This window comes from Camarhynchus parvulus, chromosome 9 (assembly GCF_901933205.1).
Source record: "Camarhynchus parvulus chromosome 9, STF_HiC, whole genome shotgun sequence".
NCBI lineage: Eukaryota > Metazoa > Chordata > Aves > Passeriformes > Thraupidae > Camarhynchus > Camarhynchus parvulus.
The window spans coordinates 25,103,006-25,124,902 of NC_044579.1; the positions used below are offsets into that span (position 1 = coordinate 25,103,006).

General features: G+C 44.8%; 1 protein-coding gene across 3 annotated transcripts in view; it reads right to left on the reverse strand.

The window, feature by feature from the left end:
- Positions 1–9,278: 9,278 nt before the first annotated feature.
- The window catches only part of PIK3CB (phosphatidylinositol-4,5-bisphosphate 3-kinase catalytic subunit beta), a 95,777-nt gene continuing 83,158 nt past the window's right edge, over positions 9,279–21,897 (reverse strand). For 2 of the 3 annotated variants that reach the window (XM_030954741.1, XM_030954743.1), the window contains exons 17-24: positions 21,426–21,604; positions 20,619–20,728; positions 20,250–20,328; positions 14,607–14,774; positions 14,066–14,189; positions 12,857–13,002; positions 11,261–11,393; positions 10,651–10,788 (exon numbers count right to left, since the gene is read on the reverse strand). In XM_030954741.1, coding sequence (XP_030810601.1) covers positions 10,651–10,788; positions 11,261–11,393; positions 12,857–13,002; positions 14,066–14,189; positions 14,607–14,774; positions 20,250–20,328; positions 20,619–20,728; positions 21,426–21,604 — 1,077 coding nt within the window. Of the gene's footprint in view, positions 10,789–11,260; positions 11,394–12,856; positions 13,003–14,065; positions 14,190–14,606; positions 14,775–20,249; positions 20,329–20,618; positions 20,729–21,425; positions 21,605–21,897 lie in introns of all 3 variants that reach the window. The other variant, XM_030954742.1, reaches the window with a different exon arrangement.

Here is a 21,897-nt window from a genome sequence, read left to right on the forward strand (position 1 = left end):
CAGGGAACTCTGCTTAAAAATCTGTGAGGGGCTGAGGAGGGAGGAGAAGAAGAGTAAAAGAAGAAGAGTTAAAAATGGTTGCCAATTTTGTTTTTAAGCCTACAAGCTTTGTGTGGTTTGATTGAGAAGATTTGTGGGAAATACTTGTAGCAGGCAGGAACAAGACAACAGACAGAGGAGGGGGGAGCATGACCCTCCAAGTCAAGCAACCAAAAGTTAATGCAATTACCAAATATGAAATGTGGAGCAGAGGCACTAATTCGATCAGAGAGGCCAAAGGGATAATTCTCGGAGACAAAGCATTGCAACACGGAAATGCAGGCTAATCAACTGCTTTATCAAAAGAAAAAGGAAACAATTTCCAAGCCTTAACTAAAATCCCCAGTTGGTTCTTCATCTTTTCAGGGGTCTGTTTTTTGCCTAGCAGCATTTGTTCCATCTCACATTTGTTTCACTGCTTCTGGTCCCTGCACAGAGCTGTTTCCCTGGCTCCTGCTCTTCGACCCGCCTCTGCCCTCGGTTTAAGGAACTCCTCAGTCATGAAAGAGAGCATGCAGAGGGAAATATTCATTCTATTTAATGTCCAAGCCTACTTTCCATAATTATCTGGGATAGAGCAAGACTATCCAGAGTCACTTTGTGCCTGCAGGATTTTTCAGAGCAGGTATTTGCTTCATCTGATGGAAAGCAGCTGCTCAGTGATCTCCGCTGAGCTCCTGCGTGCCCGGGACCCTCTCAGGTCTGTAGAGCAGCAGATCCAGACTTCACCAGGTACAACCCAGCAAAGCAGAGGTTTTCAGACTCAGATTTCTGCTTCCAGGTGCTGCTGGTATGACAGATAAAATGAGCTGGCACAAAGGAAAGAAGGAAGTGACAGAAGAAAGCACAGGAGAGGGGAAGCACGGCCGGAAAAAGCGAGAGCGGCTCTTCAAGAAGAGATTTTCTCGACTGAGCCTCTTCTCTGGGTCTCCCAAAAATAAACTGTAAGTACATCCAAGATTATATTTTGCATACATTTTCAAACAAGAAATTTTGAGAGTATTTCCAGAGCAGCTTTGGAAGAGCCACAGACACCTTGTCACCTCCATTGGATTCACTGTTTCACAAACAAGGAAACAGAGGCTAATTGGACAACTTGAGCTAAAAACTATTAAGTCTCTGGCAGCACTAGAGATGAAATTAACTTCTCCAAGTCTTGTGTGTCTGTGTGTTTATCTAATATCCATTTCCCTATGCCTCAAGCAAGACATTAGCAGGGGCAGCATCTCTGTTTCTCCAGGTACACCCCAGCACTGCCACTGGGACAGCCCCACTGTTTCCAGCACTAACTTTAAAAAAAAAAATGTTGTTGCACCAGAGCAGGAACTCCAGGGTGCAATGGAAAGTGTCAATGCATGGGCAGCAGCAAAAATCACTGTTCAACAAAGTTAATGATACTAAATTTCTGTAAATTCATAATGAATGCCTGTGTTCCTGCAATAGTGTCTTTATACTTACTCATTCCAGTTAAAAGGAGAAAAAGGGAAACGAAACAAAAAGACAAATAATAACAATTAGTTTTTTAAACCAAAGTAAGCAAAGGCAAAAATTACTTCGAGCTCATTGCTTTGTGAATGTATTAGTTTTGAGCTATCATAATCATTCTTATGGGATTTGAAATTCTTTTCTTGGGTCTGTCTCCCTGGTATTATTCTTCCTTTACATGAAGCATACTGAGTGTATGCTAAGATCAAGGAGGGGTTTCCAAAAAGTGTCTTTTCTCATCCAAGAGCTGTTTTCTCTACAGATCTCCTAAAAGGAGTCTGTCTTTGGTAATTATCATGAAATTACCGTCTTAGCAGGAAGTGCACGCAAGTCTCCACAATTACTCAGCTAACTGCATTAGCCTTGATAGCCACAGCAGCTGGTTGCAGGCTCCACAGAAGATTAAAATACACTAGCAAGAAATGAACCTGAGAGCCAGATTTTCCCCTCTGATTTATTTGCAGCACAATTAATACCAAGGGCTTGGTTTTGGGATTTTTCTGCTGAGGAACTGGACTAGAAACATAGTCAAACACCCAAGAAGTGAATTACTGCTGTGAAATGTTGTCTGCTGTTCATAATTTCACCGAAGAGCACATTCAGGAGGCAGACAAATACAACTGAAACAGTAAAATCCTGGTTTCTGAACATTCATCCTTATTTGTAAGTGATAAATACGGATTTTCCCCAGTTTGAGCTAAAAGAAAGAAAAAACTAAAAATTGAGCAGTAATCTAGTAACCTCCCATGGTACTCCCATGTTAGTGAGAGAGAGTCAGCCTTCAGACTTTACTGGATCTGCCCCTACAGACACACTGCATGGCAGTGAGCTTGAAACACATTCGAGCCATCAGGGCTTACAGAGCTTTCACAGTGGTGCAGCCAAACCAGATCATCTCTGCAGGCAGCACTGATTCATGAGCTCTGCCAGGGATTGTGTAGGTAGAACAGAAGGGGGTATAATTTGATCAGGAGAGCTTTCCTTTCAGCTCTTCCCTCTCTGGCCAAGGCCAGTGCAATAGTGGCCAGTCCTGGCTTTACTGGCCAGCATTGGTGTGCATTGCTGGTGCACACAAGTGGGACAAGAACCTTTGTGATGGTGTAGGGCAGCACAGGGTCAGACACAGAGCTCTCTGGAGTTTGTCTTCATGCAAACACATGAGGCTCATGCCACAATCATGCACAGAAGAGTTGCATGTTGAAGCTCCTACCCCGTTAGGAATACAGGTAGGCATCAACTCCTACCCATAGCTGATGCCACTCTTTTATGGTTTTGTTTAAATGATGGAAGTCCTTCAATAATTCTGGGCTCTAAAACTAACAGCTTGTCACTGCCACCACAGCACCAGAGCCAGACTCTCCTTTTTGCTGTCCATCCCTGCTTTTCCAGGTGGCCACACACGGCACCCACTCATAGGGTGTCACAGGTACAGCCTCTGGAAGGGTTGATAAATCTAATGATTTATGAACTCACGAATCCTTCTGCTGCCCGAATCCATGCCCGGGCTGATTTGTCACCTGTGTGTGTGCCGCTTGCAGCCCGCAGGGAAGGAGCCCGCTGCCGGAGGACACGCGGAGCTGCTGGCACAGGAGGGGCTGCCGGCGGCCGCAGGAGGAGCCGTGCTCGCTGCCGCAGCTCGGGGCCCCGCGGCGCTCCGGGGGGATGTGCCCGAGCTGCGAGATCCTGCTCTGCCGGCCCTGCGGGACCCTGCACTCGCAGCGCGCCTTCATCGCACACAGCCTGCTGGACCACTACGACAGCGCAGCCCTGCCCTGCTGAGAGCTCTGGGGGATGGAGGCTCTGGGAGCCCTGAGCGCATCCCAAACCCAAAGCTGGATCCATCAGTATGATGGATCCCGGTATGGAAGCTCTGGGGGCCCTGAGCACATCCCAAACCCAGAGCTGGATCCATCGGGATGATGGATCCCAGCATGGAAGCTCTGGGGGCCCTGAGAGCATCCCAAGCCCAGAGCTGGATCCATTGGGATGACAAATCCCGGTATGGAAGCTCTGAGGGCCCTGAGCGCATCCCAAACCCAGAGCTGGATCCATTGGGATGACAAATACGGGTATGGAAGCTCTGAGGGCCCTGAGCGCATCCCAAACCCAGAGCTGGATCCATCAGGATGACAGATCCCAGCATGGAGGCTCTGGGGGCCCTGAGCGCATCCCAAACCCAGAGCTGGATCCATCAGGATGACAAATCCTGGTATGGAAGCTCTGGGGGCCCTGAGCACATCCCAAACCCAAAGCTGGATCCATTGGGATGACAGATCCCAGCATGGAAGCTCTGGGGGCCCTGAGCGCATCCCAAACCCAGAGCTGGATCCATTGGGATGACAAATCCTGGTATGGAAGCCGAGGCCCTGAGCTCCCAAACCTAGAGGAAAGAGAAACTGGGGGCCCTGGAGCCTGAGCGCATCCCAAACCCAGAGCTGGATCCATTAGGATGACAAATCCTAGCATGGAAGCTCTGGGGGCCCTGACCACCAACAAGCTGGATCCATTGGGATGACAGATCCCAGCATGGAAGCTCTGGGGGCCCTGAGCGCATCCCAAGCCCAGAGCTGGATCCATTGGGATGATGGATCCCGGTATGGAAGCTCTGGGGGCCCTGAGAGCATCCCAAGCCCAGAGCTGGATCCATTGGGATGATGGATCCCGGCCCGGCAGCAGCTCCGTGCAGCCGCAGCCACCCCGCAGTTCAGTCTGTACCCATCACTCACTTAACCAGCACAAACCCGGTAAACAGAGCTGTAACCTAAACATTTCTCAGCTGTTCAGGACAGGGAATTGTTTCAGAAATACTCTCCAGAGCCCTCATTCTCCTCTCAAAAAACAAAGATTATCCCATTGAGCTGCAAGCACGAGTGTGATGATTACATGCAGAGCCACTTGCAATGCCTTTGTTTGCTTCAGTGTCGCTTGTGGTCTGAAATATTAAAAATTTTATTTCTAAATTAACTACCTCTGAGAAGCAACTTTATTGGGGAAAGGGGCTTCTAAAAGCTGTCCTGGCCACAATGATTGCAGCTCACATCCCAATTCCCTCCTAGAATTTCCAAACTTGCATAGGTTTTTGATATCTCACTTGTGATCCTGCACCTTGCCTTAAAAGGAGCAACAACAATCATAACTCAAAGTATTTAAGCCTTCTTTGAGCCCTTAAAGCCTGACCTGTATTTTTAAGCAGTTCTTCCAACAGTGTAGTAGAGCTGCAGACACCAGGCCAAGGCTCTGGGCAGGGGTGGGTGGCATTAAGCTCCAGGTGTACAAAGACTTTACCACTGCGGAATTCCCAAGCAGAGGTGAGGGGTGGAAGTAGCCTCAGGAACAGCTGGTCCCAAGTGCAGCAGCATGCACCTTTTCCTCCCATGCCAAGGGGCACACATCTATGTGCAGGATTAATTCCTTGCTCTTTGGTAGGGAATAGGCTAAACAGACTTTGTCTCCCACAGCCATTAATGTTAAGGGTTCTTTTATTTAGCCAAGCAGAAGAACAGAGGCTGGGACATTTGGACCTTCATTTCATCTCTCCTTTTCCTAAATTCCAAAGTAACAAGTCCATAGGGAAAAGGACTTTCTGTCCTTCCCACTCCTCTTTTGGAGCTGTTCCATTTTTGTTCAAATGAATGTCTGGTAAGGTGACTGGAATCCAGATTTTTTTCCTATCCCTAGGGAATACTTGGACGGGGCTATGACATCTATTCTTGTGTTTTGTTTCCAGCCCCCCAGGAAAAGGGTTTCAGCAGGAGGAGTTCAGAGCCACATATACAACATTCTGTGCTCCAGAGTACCTTGAACAACAGTGCTCAGCTCCCTTGTGGAATGTCTGACACTCAATGCTCCTCATACAAGAGTACAGAGATCATTTCAGAAAACCAGACTGAGCTGCTGAAAGCTCCCAGGGCAAAGCCCATTAGGAATTCCATGTAGGACAAAGCCTTAGGCAGAACTCACAAACTGGAATGAACTGCTGCCAGGTTCCCTCCTTTCTGCCCAGACTTCACTGGTTCTGCCCATTGCCAGCAAGTGCCCAGATTTCCTGCCCAAATGCAGACTTCTAAAGCCAGAAATGAGATCTTACAAACACCCTTGTGCTACAAGGGCCTTAATCCTTCCAAAACCACATTTCCATGGTGCTTGATTGCCACTTTCAAAAGCCAACCAGGGCCTGGCAAACCAGAATTAACCTTTCACATTTCTTTGGGACTGCTATTCTTAAACTGAGACCCCTTACAGCTCTCCCAAGAGTAAGCCATGCCATTACTCTGTAAGCCATACCATTACTTTAAGAAATATAAATTCAACCCCATCCCTCATAATCAAGCAATCCAGAGGAGACTTCTCCAAACAATCACCTGAGGAAGAGCAAGGTGACAGACTGAAAGGATGAAGGATTAGCTCATCACAACAGCATTATTTTAAATCCTTCAGTGCCATACAGTGAAATCAGTTCAAATAGGTCACAACTGAGCCTTTATCCAAGTGTTCCAGAGGGGACAGAACAAGGGAAGTTCTCTCAGCATCTGCCTGGCAGGATTTCCTGTGTGGCTTGCTGAAGGACACAAGCAGCTCCTCATGTGGCTCATGAGGCTGGAAAGGCACCTGAGCAGCAGCAGCAGCAGTGTGCAAAGAGCTCACTGAGCCCAGCTCTGTCCTGTCCCCATGGCTGCTGCTGGGCTGGGCTGTGCTGGCTGAAGGACAGCTGCCAACACCAGGGTGAACAATGCTCCTGGCAGGAGCACCTCCCTCTCCCCATCAGGCACGCAGCCACGCTTGGGGAGAGTAACTACAACATTTCTGTTATGCACTGAGGCAGCACCAACAGTTTTGTCCTTGATTTCTCAGAGCTGGTGAATTACTGCTCCTTGCCTGCACTGGCTACCAAAACCTGCTGCAGAGATCTGCCTGGTGCTGTGTTTGCTCCTTCCACATCCAGCTTAATGTGTGTCCATTGAGGTCAGGCAATAGAACCACACCTTGAGTTTAGCTTGGCTTTAATTTCATCAGCCTCACCACAGCCAGCCCCTTTTGTCTCCAAAATCCCCAAAGCAAACAGCGAGGCCCAACAGCAGCAGGGCACGGAGCCCTCACATGGCAGCACCTACTGACACTTGTGCACCACAGCAGCTCTGCTCCCTCAGCTCTTGGACTGTCATGCCAGACAAGTCATTTTAAAAATTATTACATCTTAGCAGAGGATTTCAGGCTTAGATTTTAAAGCTGGCTCCGACACATAATTACACTAATACACTATATTGTGAAAGAATAATAATAGAAATACTGATTGCACATTTAAAAGATGTAGGCTTGAGACCATCCTACAGAATAAAGCTACAATATAGCCTGACATACCAATTATTAAGAGCCTCTACTATTTAATTATCTGATTTCAATAGCTCTGGGAGATTAAAGAGGAATATTGGACTCTTCTATATGAAATACAGGAATGGGCTCTGTCCAAGGCATTTGCTGGAATGTGAGTGACTGACAACCAACACCCCACTGCCAAAACAACCAATACAAGCACAAGAGGGAAAGGAAGCAGCTCCACAGCTGAGGAGCAAATCCACGGGAGCTCCTTCCCTGGAAATCCAAGACAGGACAAGCAGGAGTGTGAAAGCAGCAGCTGTCAGTCTGTCACAAAATGAAAGATTCAAGGTAGAAAGCAAAGCCCCTCAAGTATTCATGCAATCAGTAATAAACCAGAACAAATAATGATCATTTACACACTGCACATACCAAGTTTCAGCTGTGGTTTTTAAAGCAGCCCAGGTAGCTTTCCCCTCTGCCAGATACAATGAAGGCCTTGAGAAGGAAAAGTTATTTTTCCAGTGGACATATACAAAGAAAGGTAATTAACATGAGACCATGTGAACTGAAGATTCAACACAAACTCTTTAAATTCTCTTATTATAATCTATCAGTTTGATGTCTTGTGAATTCAGAAACTGATCTAAAATAATATGTTCCAAATCAGCCCAAATTAACTTACCAATTTAGTATTAGAGCTGGATGTTGTGAGGAAAGTACAGAAACAATCAATGGACTGATGTGCCAAAATCCAGTCTTCTCTTGGATGACAGTGTCAAAGTTAGAGTCTCCTTTGACTTTTCACAAAGTAATTTATTTATTTGTTTGTTTTCTGAATGAAGGTCTGTATGCCACAGGCTATAGCAAGTATGATGAAAACCAGGGAAAGTAGTGATGTTTTTACTAATACAGTTCAGCACACCAGGACTCTGCTCAAAACTTAACATGAAGGTGTCACAAAATCAGCCTTGGTGACCTGGTAAATGCTGCTTCCTGCCAGGTTCAGCCCTGAGAGGTCAGCCTGGGAAGCACTGCTGTGAGATGGGATCTCTTCTCAGCTATTTGGAGATCAATTCACAAGAGGAAAACGCTTCATTGTCTTCGTTGCCAAACACAAAAATAGACCATTTAACTCGGCTCTAACTTTCTTTTCCCATTCTTGTTAATTAATTGCCAAGAGTAAACATAGAGAAGGTAAAGACAAGCAAACACAACACAGCCATTGAAAGGCTATTAACCAACACAAACACTGAGCAGAAGCAGTATTTCCTAATCACCTCTAAACACTCCTCAAGGAACACAGGCAATAGGATTTTCTCACCATCTCATGTACTTTTATAGCCTGCATTAAAGTCACATCCAAAATCCTCTCTGGACTCAGTGCAGTGCCCCGGTGGTGCTGGTGGCAGGGAAGGTGTCCCTGCACCTGCAGCTCACAGCTCTCACCTGCAGAGGTGCAGAGGGGAGCAGAGAGGGGAGCCTGAGGCACAGAGGGGAGCAGAGAGGGGAGCCTGAGACACAGAGGGGAGCAGAGAGGAGCCTGAGGCACAGAGGGGAGCAGAGAGGAGCCTGAGGCACAGAAGGGAGCAGAGCAGAGGGGAGCCTGAGGCACAGAGAGGAGCAGAGGGGAGCCTGAGGCACAGAGAGGAGCAGAGGGGAGCCTGAGGCACAGAAGGGAGCAGAGCAGAGGGGAGCCTGAGGCAGAGTCTGGAGCCGCCTGCCCGAGTCCCACGGGACACCTGGGGCGGGACAGGAACCCAGCTGCCCTCAGAGCCAGGGAAATAAAGGAAATGGAGATGCCACTGTGCTCCCTCCTGCCAGAGCCCATGCACACCAGCCCCAGGCAGCCAACAAGGGGCACTTGCCAACTTCACCTCACAGTCCTGGAAAAGCTGATGTCTCCCTCAGCAAGGCCAGAGATGTCCAAGGGCTCTGTCCAAGCGCTCTGTCCCACAGAAAAACAAAATATGTCCAGGAATGGCTCCTTATGCACAGTCACATGCTGTGAATTACCTGAAGATGCCATTACTTTTTTCAGAGCTGTCACCTGCAATGTAGTTTCTTTTTAACTTTCTTGCTATCTGCTGTAGAAATAATAATTTTAAAAAGGACATGGCACACTTGAAATGCTACTATGCTGTACACTAAAAAACCAACCCACGTAACACTTGTTACTTTTAGAATATTCTAGAAGTCTTTTCAGAGAGATAACCCATAGTGTGAGGAGAAGAGAATCCATCCCTACACAGAACTGACTCCAGGTAAGTTCTTAACCTTTAAAATAAACATGGAAACCCCAAAACAACAAAAGCAAAACACTCTCAACAAAGTAAAACCTACTTTAATTAAATTCATACATCATCCAACATTTCTATGCAGAACAACTGTTTAGTCAAAAAGTAAATATATATGTTTAATCTCTTTCAAATGTCCACAAGAATCAAGAGCTACCAGTGCTCCTTGGAGAACAGGCAGTAGTTAAACCTCTCTTGCTGATGCTCAGGAACAGTTTGTTACATCTTTTAACCAGCAGTCCCCTATTGCACATAACAAATTTGCTCTCCATTTAAGCACCTAAAAGCCTGGTACCTCACTAAATAAATTAAAACAAATCCAGTTTCTTCAGCAACCATCTTCAACATATATATCTCAGTAAAGCAACATTCCTGCAAGCTTTTAATAAATAGAGAGAGAAGATCAGCGACTGCATTGGTGTTCTGTGGAATGATCTTTCCCCATCAACTCTTGCTTCTCCAACCAGTTGGGGTTTTTGGTATGTATGCTTTAAAAATCACTTTGTGTTGTTTATTTAATGAGAACATCCCTTACATAGGTCAGTACATTTCACAGGGAAGGACTGATCTGAGACAGGAATTTCAGTGTAAGGCTGGAAGGAGCTTCTTGCTGGAACCAAACCAAACTGTGCCTCTCTGGGAGCCGAAGGCAAAGCCCCAGAGGCTGAGTGGGAGACTGTAACCAACGAGGGATTCTCAGGCACGTTTGGAATTGGCCTAACCTTCCTCCTTCTGAAGGGTTTTTTTGTGTGTTAGGTCAGAGGAACAAAGCTGTGCAACCCTGAACATCTGGATGCTGCATCACATCTGTCAGGTCTGCCGCACCCTTCCTTCAGCAGCAGCACAGACACGAAGCAGCTCCCTGCAGTACAGTGATACCATGGTTGCTATTTACAGTAGAATTAATGCATCTGTGCCAGTAGGGCAGAGGTCATATGAAAAATATACACAATACACTCATTTTTAGCCAGATTAGGATATAAAAAAAAATTTACTCTTCAAGTCCTAACTTGAAATGAAGAACAGTTCTGCCAGAGGTCTTCAAACCTCCTGAGGATATGTTAGAGCACATTACCCTAACGTATAAAAACAAATATTTACACCTCCATGAAGTACCAAAGAATTTTTAAAAATGCCTAGTAGCTCTCAGCGTGCAAAGTCAGCAGGAACTGATTATCCAGGATGTTCACTAACTGTAGAGACAGTCTTGGAATCAAGCATTCAGAAGCAGAGTGCAAAAGACTCGGGAATTATTTCAGTCCATTTGTTCTCACTGTCGTTTCCTTTCTTGGTTTGGATCATTTCATAGAATCACAGAATGTGCTGAGCTGGAAGGGACCCATCAGGATCAGAGTCCAACTGCTGGCCCTGTGTGGGGGGGGGGCTCCCCAAGAACCACCTTGTGCCTGAGAGCATTGTCCCGGTGCTTCCTGAAGTTTCGTTGGTCCATACCACAGAAACCCTTTACAAACACTTATCAAGGTAACCTTCAGCTTAGTGCAAATGCTACAATCTCCTAGGACCTGTAATCCTTTCTGACAGTGTGAGCCATCCAGTTCACTTTAGTAGTCCAACTTTCCCGCAGAGCTTCATCAAACTTTTGCTTGAACTGTTTTAGTGCTTCTTCCTCACTCTTCCCTAAGGCCAGGGAGTCCTAAGGCAACAGGGAAACAAGGACTGTCAGGAATTTTAAAATGCACAGTGAAAGGCTCCTTCACCTTTCAACACAAGCCACAGTGCGTTTTGTTCTCCTTTGACACTTTTTCTGCTTACTACTCAATGAGCAATACATCAATTGGTTTAAATAATAAATCTTCCTGGGTTTAAAGATAAAACTGAAAGAGAATGAAGCAAATCATTTTCACCTTTCCAGGTCTGTGCTTGTGCATGAGCCAAGATGTAAAATACCCCTGAGATGACTCCATTTAAGATGCACAGATCCTGAACTCATTCTCTGAGCAGCAGCCCTGACTACAGACCTTGTCCTATAGAGCTGAAAAAGAAAACTTCAAGGAGAGTGTGGAAATCTTCACAGAAATGAAAAACAATGAAAATGCATTAATCTTGGAAAAAAATCATATGCTGGAAAAATGCTGAGTCCTGCTGAGCTGTAGCTCTTACTGTACCTTGAGATACTGGATGTCCTTGACAGAGGTGAGCTCTGGCAGCCCTGCAGTCAGCATCAGTGCAAAGAGGGTAATAAATAGGTTGCCGTGCTTGCGCAGGATCAGGTAGGCTTCCTCACAGTACTGCCGGAACCTGGGCACAGGCAGGGAGCACAACAGGCCAGTCACACACTGCAGATGGCTGCAACTGCTAGCTCTTTATCTGCTAACTCTTATCTGCAATCTGGGATCTGTCTGACAAATACACACTGTGGAACACAGCATAGAGACAGAGATGCCTGCAGAACCTGTTTGTGCACTCCCACAGTGTCCTGGGCTGACTATATGATGCTTTTATCCCCAATTGTCTGTTCTGTTTATGCTGAATAATAAGTTTTGCACCTTTAAGACTTGTTGCAGAGAGTGAAGGGGGGAGAGAAGCAGCAGCAGTTTGTTTTCAGACACTGCACTCACCCCTCCACATTCCTGCTCCTGGACTGTGCTGTCTGAGGATGGACAGACAGCAGGACAGAGCTCTCCTTTGCTTTTAGTTAGTTTTAGCTGGCTGAGGCAAAGAAGTTCCCTGGACTGTGGGGTTTTTTTTCCCTTTTCTTTGGCCCTGTTCAAACCTGCTCTGGACTGAACACCCAGCAGAGCACCGGCAGCTCCACCTGTGGCCACCGGGCCGGGCCTGGCCTGCGGCATTTCCAGCACTGAGGGACTGATCAGAGACTGAGTGAGCTGAGCTGCAGCCCAGGGAGGGACTTTCTCAGTTTGTCATCTCTTTTGGAGCAGCAAGGGGTTTTATTGTTTAATATTGTTTAGGTTTTATTGTTTAATAAACAGGTTTTTTTCACTTTTCTCCAAGGAGGTATTTTCTCCCGGACCGGTTGGAGGGAGGGGCCAATTGAATCTGCTTTCCTAGAGGAGCCCCTTTGGGGGTCTCTCCCAAATTTGCTCTGAACCAGGACACACAGACACATCCCATGTGTCCCCAGCGAGCCCTCAGTACAAAACACCACCAGCTGCTCTTCAGAAAGAACAAAAGGGCCAGAGCTCATGGTCCCAACTCCCTGAGAATTCGTTAGGTGAAATGCCCTGATATCCTATAGGGTGGGCTACAGTGGAAAAGCCAAAGCTCTACTGCAATCCCTCTAATCTCTGCCATTTCTAATTCCTTCTGTGGTCAAAACTGAGCCAGCTTCCAGGGCTGGTGGATCAGGAGCATGTGGCTCCTCATGGCCAAGCATCCAAGCAGGGCCAGCATGGGGCAGGACAATGAACATGCCCTGATGGGCAGGAAGGGCAGGAGGGAGCCTCTTCCTAAGGCAGTGCTTGAACAACAGCCTGGCAGCCCTGCCTGGAGCCCAGAGCTGCTGCAGGCAGAGCTGAGCCCAGCAGAACCTGCCACCTCCTGCTGTGGGAGGTCAACTGCAGAGCTGCAGCTTCTGGTTCTGAAGTCATCCGTGGACATTCCAGCTCAGGGAAAGCAGCAGATAGCCCTATAAATGCATGTTGGCACACTTCCACACAAGTGCAAATGAGCAAACCAACCCCAGGTAAGTTCTGGTATGTTGGAAGTTATCTCAATTACAAATAGATCAAAATAACACTCACCGACCAAACTTTTCAGTGTTCCCTGTTTTTCCTTGTTGAATAACATGAATGAAATCATAGGTGAGTATGAAAGGTACCCGTTCCCTTTTAATTCCAAACTTGGACTTGAAGTTTCCAAGAATATGCCCAAAATCTATGTGAAAGAGCTAAAAAAAAAACCCAAACCAAAACAAACAAACAAAAAAAAACAAGTGAAAAATAATCTCTCCAGTGAAATGTGTCACTTTCCTAATATCTCTACAGGATGCAGGTATCAAGAACAGTTAACTCCTAATGTGACTTTCCAAAACCTGTGGTTTCAACCCCTTTGGGAGAATTTGGTTCTAAACCACTTCAAGATTTAAAGTCAGTAATAACATCCATACACTTCTGAGTGACCACTGCAGCAAAAGATTCTCTCAGGTTTAAGCTGCGGCTGCCACAGAGAGACAGCTTGGTGGCAGCATCAGACAAAAATAAGCCCAAGGATGAGCCCACAAGGATCAACATCATCATATCCAAGGCCTTTCCCACACAAGGACAGAGGCAAAGGGAGCAGAGCTGAGTTAATCTGAAGGACCCTGTGGCAGCTCCCCATGTCAGAATTGAGGTTAAGGGCATTCCAGCTTTCTTCCAGGAAGTACAAACTTAAAAAGAATACTGCAAATGTCTGTAAAGCTCTCCATTTTATAACCCTTGCTGATTTTCTAGAAGAATAATTTCAATTAAATCAGACAAGTTGCATTGCAGGGTAACAATTAAGAAAGCAGATGGCTAGGAGCTCCCCCAGGTTCTGAGCGCACAGCATTGTGCTGAGCACACTGAGCATTTCTGCAGGGCTGAGCTGCACAGACTCACTTCAGGGAAACCACACTGCTCCAAAGTGCACCTCATGGATTTTTAAGGGTGGTCTTTTGCAAGATAACCCTAAGACCATTTTTATTCAATGAATCTAAACCACTATAAGGCCTCTTGCATGTTCTGTAAAAGCTCTGCAGAACAGCCTCTCTCCATACAGAATTGCTGATGGACCAGGCTGTGCTCTCTCCTTCCCCCAGCATTACATTTCCCTTCCTTGAAGCTCTCTCCAACCCTCAGTGAGCCACAGACATCAGTTCTAACCACGTGTGCCTTTCCTTTCATCATGGCACCAAAGTAATTACAAGTTCTCAAGAGAACTCTTGCACACCAAGGTCACCAAAGGCATTCTGCCCACAGGAGGTTTTTTACCTGCCCATTTTTCCTGACCATGATATTGTCACTGTGTCTGTCACCAATTCCCAGCACATATGTAGCTACACAGTAGCCAGCACAAGACAGAGTAAATTCTTCAATGGCTCGATCCAAGTCCTCTCTGCAACCACAGAGAAAATTGTATTAGTGCACACTGATGGAATTCATGTCATGCTTTGGCCTCAAAAAAGATTTTTACTTGTTTAAACTAGAAGTCCATTAGGATGCTGCAAAACCAGAATTACTTGAGAAAAAAATACTGTAAAGGTAGCTGTGGAGAACAAGCAGTATGGAAGGCAACATCAAGTACTGAGACCCATGTAGTTTCCTTGGGTTAGTTTGTGCTGCCAAATTTAATATAACCTATTCAATAGCACACAGCCAAAATGCTGCAAATGCCAGGTCCAAGGGTACCATGAATCTCAGGCAGAATTTGACATGCTAGAAAAACAATTAGCAAGAAACCACACCTTCCTCCAGACTGAAAGAGGAATTTTGTAGCTTATACTATAGCTAAGAGAATAAGTGTAGAAATTACCCTAAATTGTATTCCTTCAGCCAGTTCAAGAGCGCGTCCTTGTTGAAGGCAGCAGCTGCAGCAACGTTGCTGCTGTTTAACTGAATGTCAGCAATGGTTTCTGAGCTAGAAACAGCCTCAATGAGGCCAGAGTGATCTCCAGTTGCCAAACAGCCATAGGGCAATATCCTGCAAGGAAACACAGAATCATGTCAGAACCTAAACCAGCAAAATGCTTCTTTAGTGTATTCAATGTTTGGAGATGGCTGAATGTTCATGTGAACAGTAAACTCTCAAGGGGCAATATACAGGAATTGCTTGTGAGGGTTAAAGACCAGCAATACATTTAAAACATGCATTTTTCCTATTTTGTATATAGATGTAAAGAAGAGAGATACTTTAAAAAGCCCAATTTTTCCTTTTTACTGGAACCCAGTTTCTTGTAACTTCCCAGGATGAGCCACAGAGGGAGCCCTGTGCTTGCATTTGGGAATTCCTGCCCGGACAGACCCTGACCTGCTCCAGTTCATTACCCATAAATTATTGCTGGAAATGCAAAAGAGGATCTTATCCTTTTCCATCATCTTCCTACTTCAAAGGAAAATGCTAGAAATCCTTCTGAATCTTAACATAAAGAATGTTTTCCAGCTCATTGTAAACTGAAGCATAGAAACCCAATGGAAAACAGGAATACATCTCTTAACTGGCTTGGTTATATCTCAGAACACACCTGTGCATTCACACACTGTGACCAGTGAAATACCTCTTACCATGTCACTGCATTACAGAGAGACACAGTTCAGGATGAAAATCAAGGAGAGGTGTGTATAAATAGGTAAGTGTATCTTTTCCCAATCCATTTCCTCCCTTCAGATGCTTAAAAAGCTAAACAGAATGGCAACTCCCCATGAGATAGGAGCTCAGCATTTGCAAGGTAAACTTACAGCAAACTTTTCAAAGAAAAAAATCAGAAATTGAGGTGTCTGCTCTTGTGCCAGGCAGCTCAGGCCAAGAATATGATCTCAGTTGTGGTCATGGTCCATGGGTAAGAGAATGAACACCAACAAAAATCTACACTGCAGCACACAAGGTATAGACCAGCACTCACTGACTTACAGAGCTGTATAAAACAACTGCAGGACATGAAAATTGATGTGAAAATTTGATCAATTTTCAAATGAAAATTGATCATAAAAATTGATGTCTGAAGGTACATACATACATACATACATATATATATATACATATAAAAAGCTTCACTGCTGGTGAAGCTGACATTAGTATTTACATATAAAACTATGTATTTTTATATATATATATATGTAAAGTTTATTATACGATATTAAATTTAATAGCTACAAAGCATAACCACGTCTCTTAACTGACACAGTCTATTATCCCAAGCCATAGAAGAAAAATAAATAAAATTCCTTACAAAATTAAACACAATATTTTTGCCTTATAGCTATCAGGGAACTGAGCAGTTCTCCACCAAAGGGATAACACAACTGAAGTGGTGCAAGAAGTGATGCCTTGGAGGGGCTACCTAGAACAGAGGCTGGACAAGATTTAGAGAATAAAGTGGGTATTGATTAAAGGCCTTCAACAGCCACACCTTGGGCAGTCAGAAGCCTCCCAGAGGCTACACCCGAGCTGGACAATGGGCACCAGTTTTTCAGACAATTATAAGTTTGGTCCATTTACATATCAGGGGTTAATTCTCCAATTACAGCTTCAGGTAGTGAAGTCATTTACCCCCAGTTTGCCCCCCTCAGTTCACTTTTGTTTGTACTTTTTGGGGCCTGAGACAGTAAAGTGTCCTAGAGCTTCAGGCCCAGAGGGATTGTTTTGTCTGACCAAAATGTGAGGACAGTAACTCACACTCTGCATGGAGTTCAGAGTTGTGCACTAATGCAATACAGGATCTGAAAAATATGAAAGCTAAAATGCTAAGGCATCAGAAACAGTAATGATATAGATTAGGATTCTTCTCTACTGGCAACGAAGTGCACTGAAAACCAGATTGAACAGGGCATTTCAAGAGGACTCAACTTCAAAACAACAGCAGAAGTGCAGGCTTGGAACGTTCTTCCCGTTTCTGCTCTGAGCCCTGCCCAGTCCCAGCCCTGTCCCCAGAGCAGGGCTCTCCAGGAGCAGGAGGGTGGCTGGGATTGCCCCTGGGCACGGGGAAGCTCTGCCCATCCTTATCAGCAGAGCACAAATGGCAGCCAAAGCTGGCCAGGTTAAAGTGCACCCTGGCCTCCTCCCACGGCACCGCAACCCAGCCCGCTCGGGCTGAGCCGGGCATGCGGCCAACAACTTCCCCTTCAAAAGCAGGCAATGATGAAAGCTGCAGCCCCTGGAGGGCTGTGTGCTTACAACTGCAGGAAAAAACATCCTTGTCAGAGAGACAGTTTGACAGAAGTCAAGTTAGGGACAAATCCTCTGGGCCCTTTCCATCTCATCCTGATCTTTCTGACTTCAGCATCTGTCAGCAGGATATGCTCCCTGCTTTTTAAAGCCAGCAAAAGCCATGGACAGATCAATACTGAAATCCTGGGTAGGACAGAAAATTCTCTTCACTCATTTAAAACTGTTCTTTATTTCAAGTGTTTAATTCACCAAACCAGTGCCCTTCCAAACACACACAAAATACTGGTGATTTATCAACACATTCTCTGTGACTTCAGGTCCAATAGTTTAAAAATGATGACATGTTAAAGAGTTGTAACAAATACATTTTCCAGTATGTGTGTGAACTCTGACTTCACTCATACACAGCCATGTAACCTCAGATCTCACACACATAAGGGAGACAAAAATGAGAGCCTACTATATACAGGCACTGAAACAAAAAAGTGGTTTGGAGAATGTCCTGCATCTGGTCAAAAAGTAACCAAGTATTAAATACTTTTATGACAATTTCCCACAGTAAAGGTGACTTGACATAGATCAAACTCCTCAAATACATGATTTTCTGTTGCTGTTGCTCTACTCGTTTCTCCACTAACACAACTTTGATGCTATAACAGAGCTAAAGCAGCACTTTCTGACACAGGGATTTTCCTGAGAGGTGCAGCACCACAAACCCCACAGCATCCTTGGGAAGACAGATGTTGTGCTCCTCTGCTGTGACATGTATTTGTAATAGGCCATCTACTTCCTGCTCTGTGCTCAGATACAAGTTTGTCTTAGAAATTAAGGCATGGGGATTAACTAAAAAATGTACTTTTTGCTTTGTTCATTTCTCTCTGCCACTTTGGATGATGTTTGAGGTAGACTGACAAAGGCAGAGTGCTCTAAGTGTCAGTGTTTGTCTCGGTGCTGGTCCTGTTCTGGGAAGCAGATCCACCCTACACCCCATGCTTTCCTCACTGTGCCCACACAGGGAGAGCCCAGGATGAAGGACTTAGAGGAGCACATGGTGCCATCCTCCTGCACACAAGTGTCCCCTCTGATACACTCCCTGCCCTGTTTGTCACCTACAAGATAAATTAGTTGGCAGTTAAACAAACAAACATTTCTCCTCCTTCAGCTCTCAAAATCAATATGTATTTGGTGTTTCTCTCTAGAGCTGAGAAATCCCACTGGGAATATCGTGCCTGCTTTAGACACAGACTGAGCTTAGGTTTCATTTTCAATGACTGCTAGAGAACTGAGTGTGCACTGCAGTGCAATTAGAAGGGAACTGAGCTTGTCCCCAGCTCAGTGGGGCACTGGCTGCCATTTGATCCATGGAAGCTGGACAATCTGCTTGTGGCAAAACATGACTGATGGGGAGGAGCAGCAGCCAGAGCTGCTCTGACACTGCTGGCACAGCTGATACCCTGCTTTTACTTGGATGGAGTTACCAGACTCCACAGTGGAAAAAAGTTGAAAAGTGCAAAATCCATTGTGCATCCACAAATGGGAACAACTTCGGGGGAACTAAGGATGGTACAGGGCAACAAGCAAGGACTGCACTCTTTGGTGTGGCACTGTATTTTTCAGGAAAGCAGCTCTTTGACACTACTTTTCCAGCTGAGACCATGCTTCTCACCCAAGCAAAAAGTAACCACTGACTCCTGACTCACAAACAGGGCAAAGAACTCACTCCACCACTGCTGGCTCATGGATTCTGGAGCTGTCTCTTCTTGAGAGAGATGCAGGCTGTAAACACAGAGATGCCAAAGCCTTGCCCTGCTGGCTGTGCCCTCATGCTCTGGGTGTTCTGAGCGCTGTTTTGGCCAATTCTGTTCTCAAGGAAGGTCATTTCAGAGCCTTCTCTTGGCAAGTGCCTGATTAATCTCTTTGACAGACACTGAACTGTAACCCTGCCTCAATCCCAGGATTTTATTTCATAATGGTAACTATGACAGGATGAATGGAAGGAAGATGCTCCCAGTTAAGCAAACAAATTGAAGAGGCCAAATATAGAACTTCAATTCTCACTAGGAACTTCCCCTTCTCTACTTTTTTTTCTTTGCAGACTTTTAAGAAAAATCTTGGACATCAGAGCTACTTTTTTGTTTTCCTTTGTTGTGTTAAAAAAAATAGGCTTAGTCAGGAAAAGCATATTTGATGACTCTCATCACTATTCCTGTTTGCTAGGCATGGTGTGTGGCCCAGGCTGGAACCACAAACAGCTTCTGGGAAGGCAGCTACTGAGGAATGCCTCATCTGGGATTCCACAGCTGCCAGAGGCTGTCCTTGCCCCCAAATGCTGGATCAGCCTCCTCAAAGTCAATTTATAATGACATAAATGACCTAAGGTTTCTTCAAGTCAGTGTTCAACTTCACACACACTCAACCATCTCATCACAACTATATCTTTCTAGAAACAATTTGTAATTCACATTTCCACCTTTCCTTCAGCATTCTAAGCAACAAGTTGATAATTTTACTTACCTGTGCTGATGCTATGTGCCTTATGTAGTTCCCACTACTATACTTGAACAATAAAAATTTTAAAAGAGCTCCAAGAATCTAAATTAAGTACTTCAGGCAATATTTAAATATAAGTACTTCAAGACTTGTAAACAAAACTTAAACAGAGAGGATTACAGCTCTTGAAACAGGCATACAAAATTTAATTTATGGCTAAAAATGGTTTCTAATAATATGATACCTTCCTTAGGACTACTTTCTAAAGTGCAATTAGAATTTTTGAATTATGTTACCTAAAACTGGTTCATAAATTTGGGTGGAAAAGCTTCCCATGTACTAGAGGGTTGTGTGATAACACTGAGCAATGACTGATACTGTTGCTCTTAGGAATACTCCAGTATTCATTCAAAGAAATCACGTTGACCCTACCGAGGATACAAAAGCAAGAAAGATACTTTGCAAGAGACTTTGGAAGATACAAAGATACTTCTGGCTGGAAAAATGCATTCTGGCATCCAAGCAGTGTTTTACCAAGAAGAGAAAGTGACTTCAGAGCTGCAGATGTTCCCAGTGGCTGTGAGTGCAGGTGTGAGCAGCAATGAGAGCCCTGCTCCCAGCAGGAAGGAGCAGAGGTAACACTTCCCACAGCCTGCTCACCTTGGCCATGACAGCTGGGAGCTCTGGGCACCCCAACAGATGCGCAGAGAAAGGACAGTGGGGAAGGTGCTAAAAGCAGGAAAGCTTTATTTCTCAAAGCACCCTTCCATCCAAAGCAAGCAGCCCTCAGGAGCTCCTTACCGGAGATCCAGGCCAGCCTCTTTCCACAGAATGTCCATCAGGCGCAGAATCTGCAGCGTCAGCATGTCCTGCCGGAGATCTGCAATGAGAGGTGACACCACTGCTTCAGCTCCTCACACCTCCTCCAGCCCCCAAGGCCTTCAGAAAAGGGGATCTAAAAATACTCAGCCTAAGGGTTCAAGTGGTATTAATCATAATTACATCCTGACTGGCAGTGTCCGTGCTTTGAAACTCAGAAGATGCTTAATTTATTTACTGATGTCAGAGTAATCCATGCTTACATGATGGCAACACAGAATAATACCAAATAACTCAAGTGCAAACATGCCAGTGAAAAAGGAAAAACTGAAAGTTTCTAGCATTGCTTACCATCACCATTTTTAAAGATGATCCCTACAAGATCTCCTCCAAACATTTTGTTGTTGTACACTATCCAGAGAGGCTTCATTTTAGAATCCATATATCTACACTTCTCAACACTGAAAGAAAACATGACAGAAGTCTTAGTCAAATATATCTACACTTCTCAACACTGGAAGAAAACATGACAGAAGTCTTAGTCAAATAGGAATAATTCACCTGAAATGATCTAAACGTGGCTCAGAACATAAGAGAACAGGTAGACTTCCAGTCTGGAAGTACTTAAATGCTCTGTCTGCTTTCATTCTGCTGCTATGTCATGAGCACTCACCAAGCTATGAACACATTTGGTACATGTGGAATGTATTTGATACTGACTGGTGAATGTATCTCTACTTAAATCCACCACCCTCATTTTCAGAGAAAACAGTTTTCTTTACATCCTTTCCCATGAATTTTTAGACTTTATATTTAAGTGCTGTGGAAAGTTTTAGTGGCCTTTGTGCTGCTCATTGTTAAAAACAGAAGTCAAGAATGCAGTCACATTCACTTTTAGGCTTACATTTAAATATGTGTAGCCATGGTAATGCATTGACCAAGACAGTATTAAGTTTCATAGTGGATCACAAAAGTCTTCTAATTTAACTGATGCCTTAACCTCAGAAGATGCCCAGCAGAGCTTCTGTCACTACAGGACAAGTTCCCTGTGGCAGCATGTGCTGAACAATGCAGCCAGAGAAGTTCAGACACAAATGTGTTTCTGCTCTACTGTTTCCATGCAAAGCTATGGTGAAATTGTGCTCATTCTCTACTTACTGCAGCTCTGAGAGTATAACAGAAGGATTCAGAGGAGACTGGAGGTCAGAAAGTGCTTCTCTGTAAGCATTCTGTTTCAAACACGTATGCATTGCATCTTTGCCTTTTGCTTTGCTTTGCTTCATGGCATTCAGCTTAATTAGACTATTTAAAGTCTTCATTTTATTGAGGGCTTCCACCTGAAAGAGATATTTTAGCATTAAGAGTTACTGCTTTGATTTGAGATGTAAGATAATGTGAAATCCCATTTCACAACAAAACCAAGCATTAAATAATTCTACAACTTTTTAAAAATAGAAATAATGGATGGAAATTAAGTTGCCCATGTTTCAGAAATACCATTCTCATAATTAAGAGAGACACTAATGAGAGGAAAGCTCCTAAGCTTTGAGTCACTTTTAAAAGCATGACTTAACATTGCCAAAAAAATGAATGAGGCGTTTTAATGTATGACACACTAAGACAAATTCCT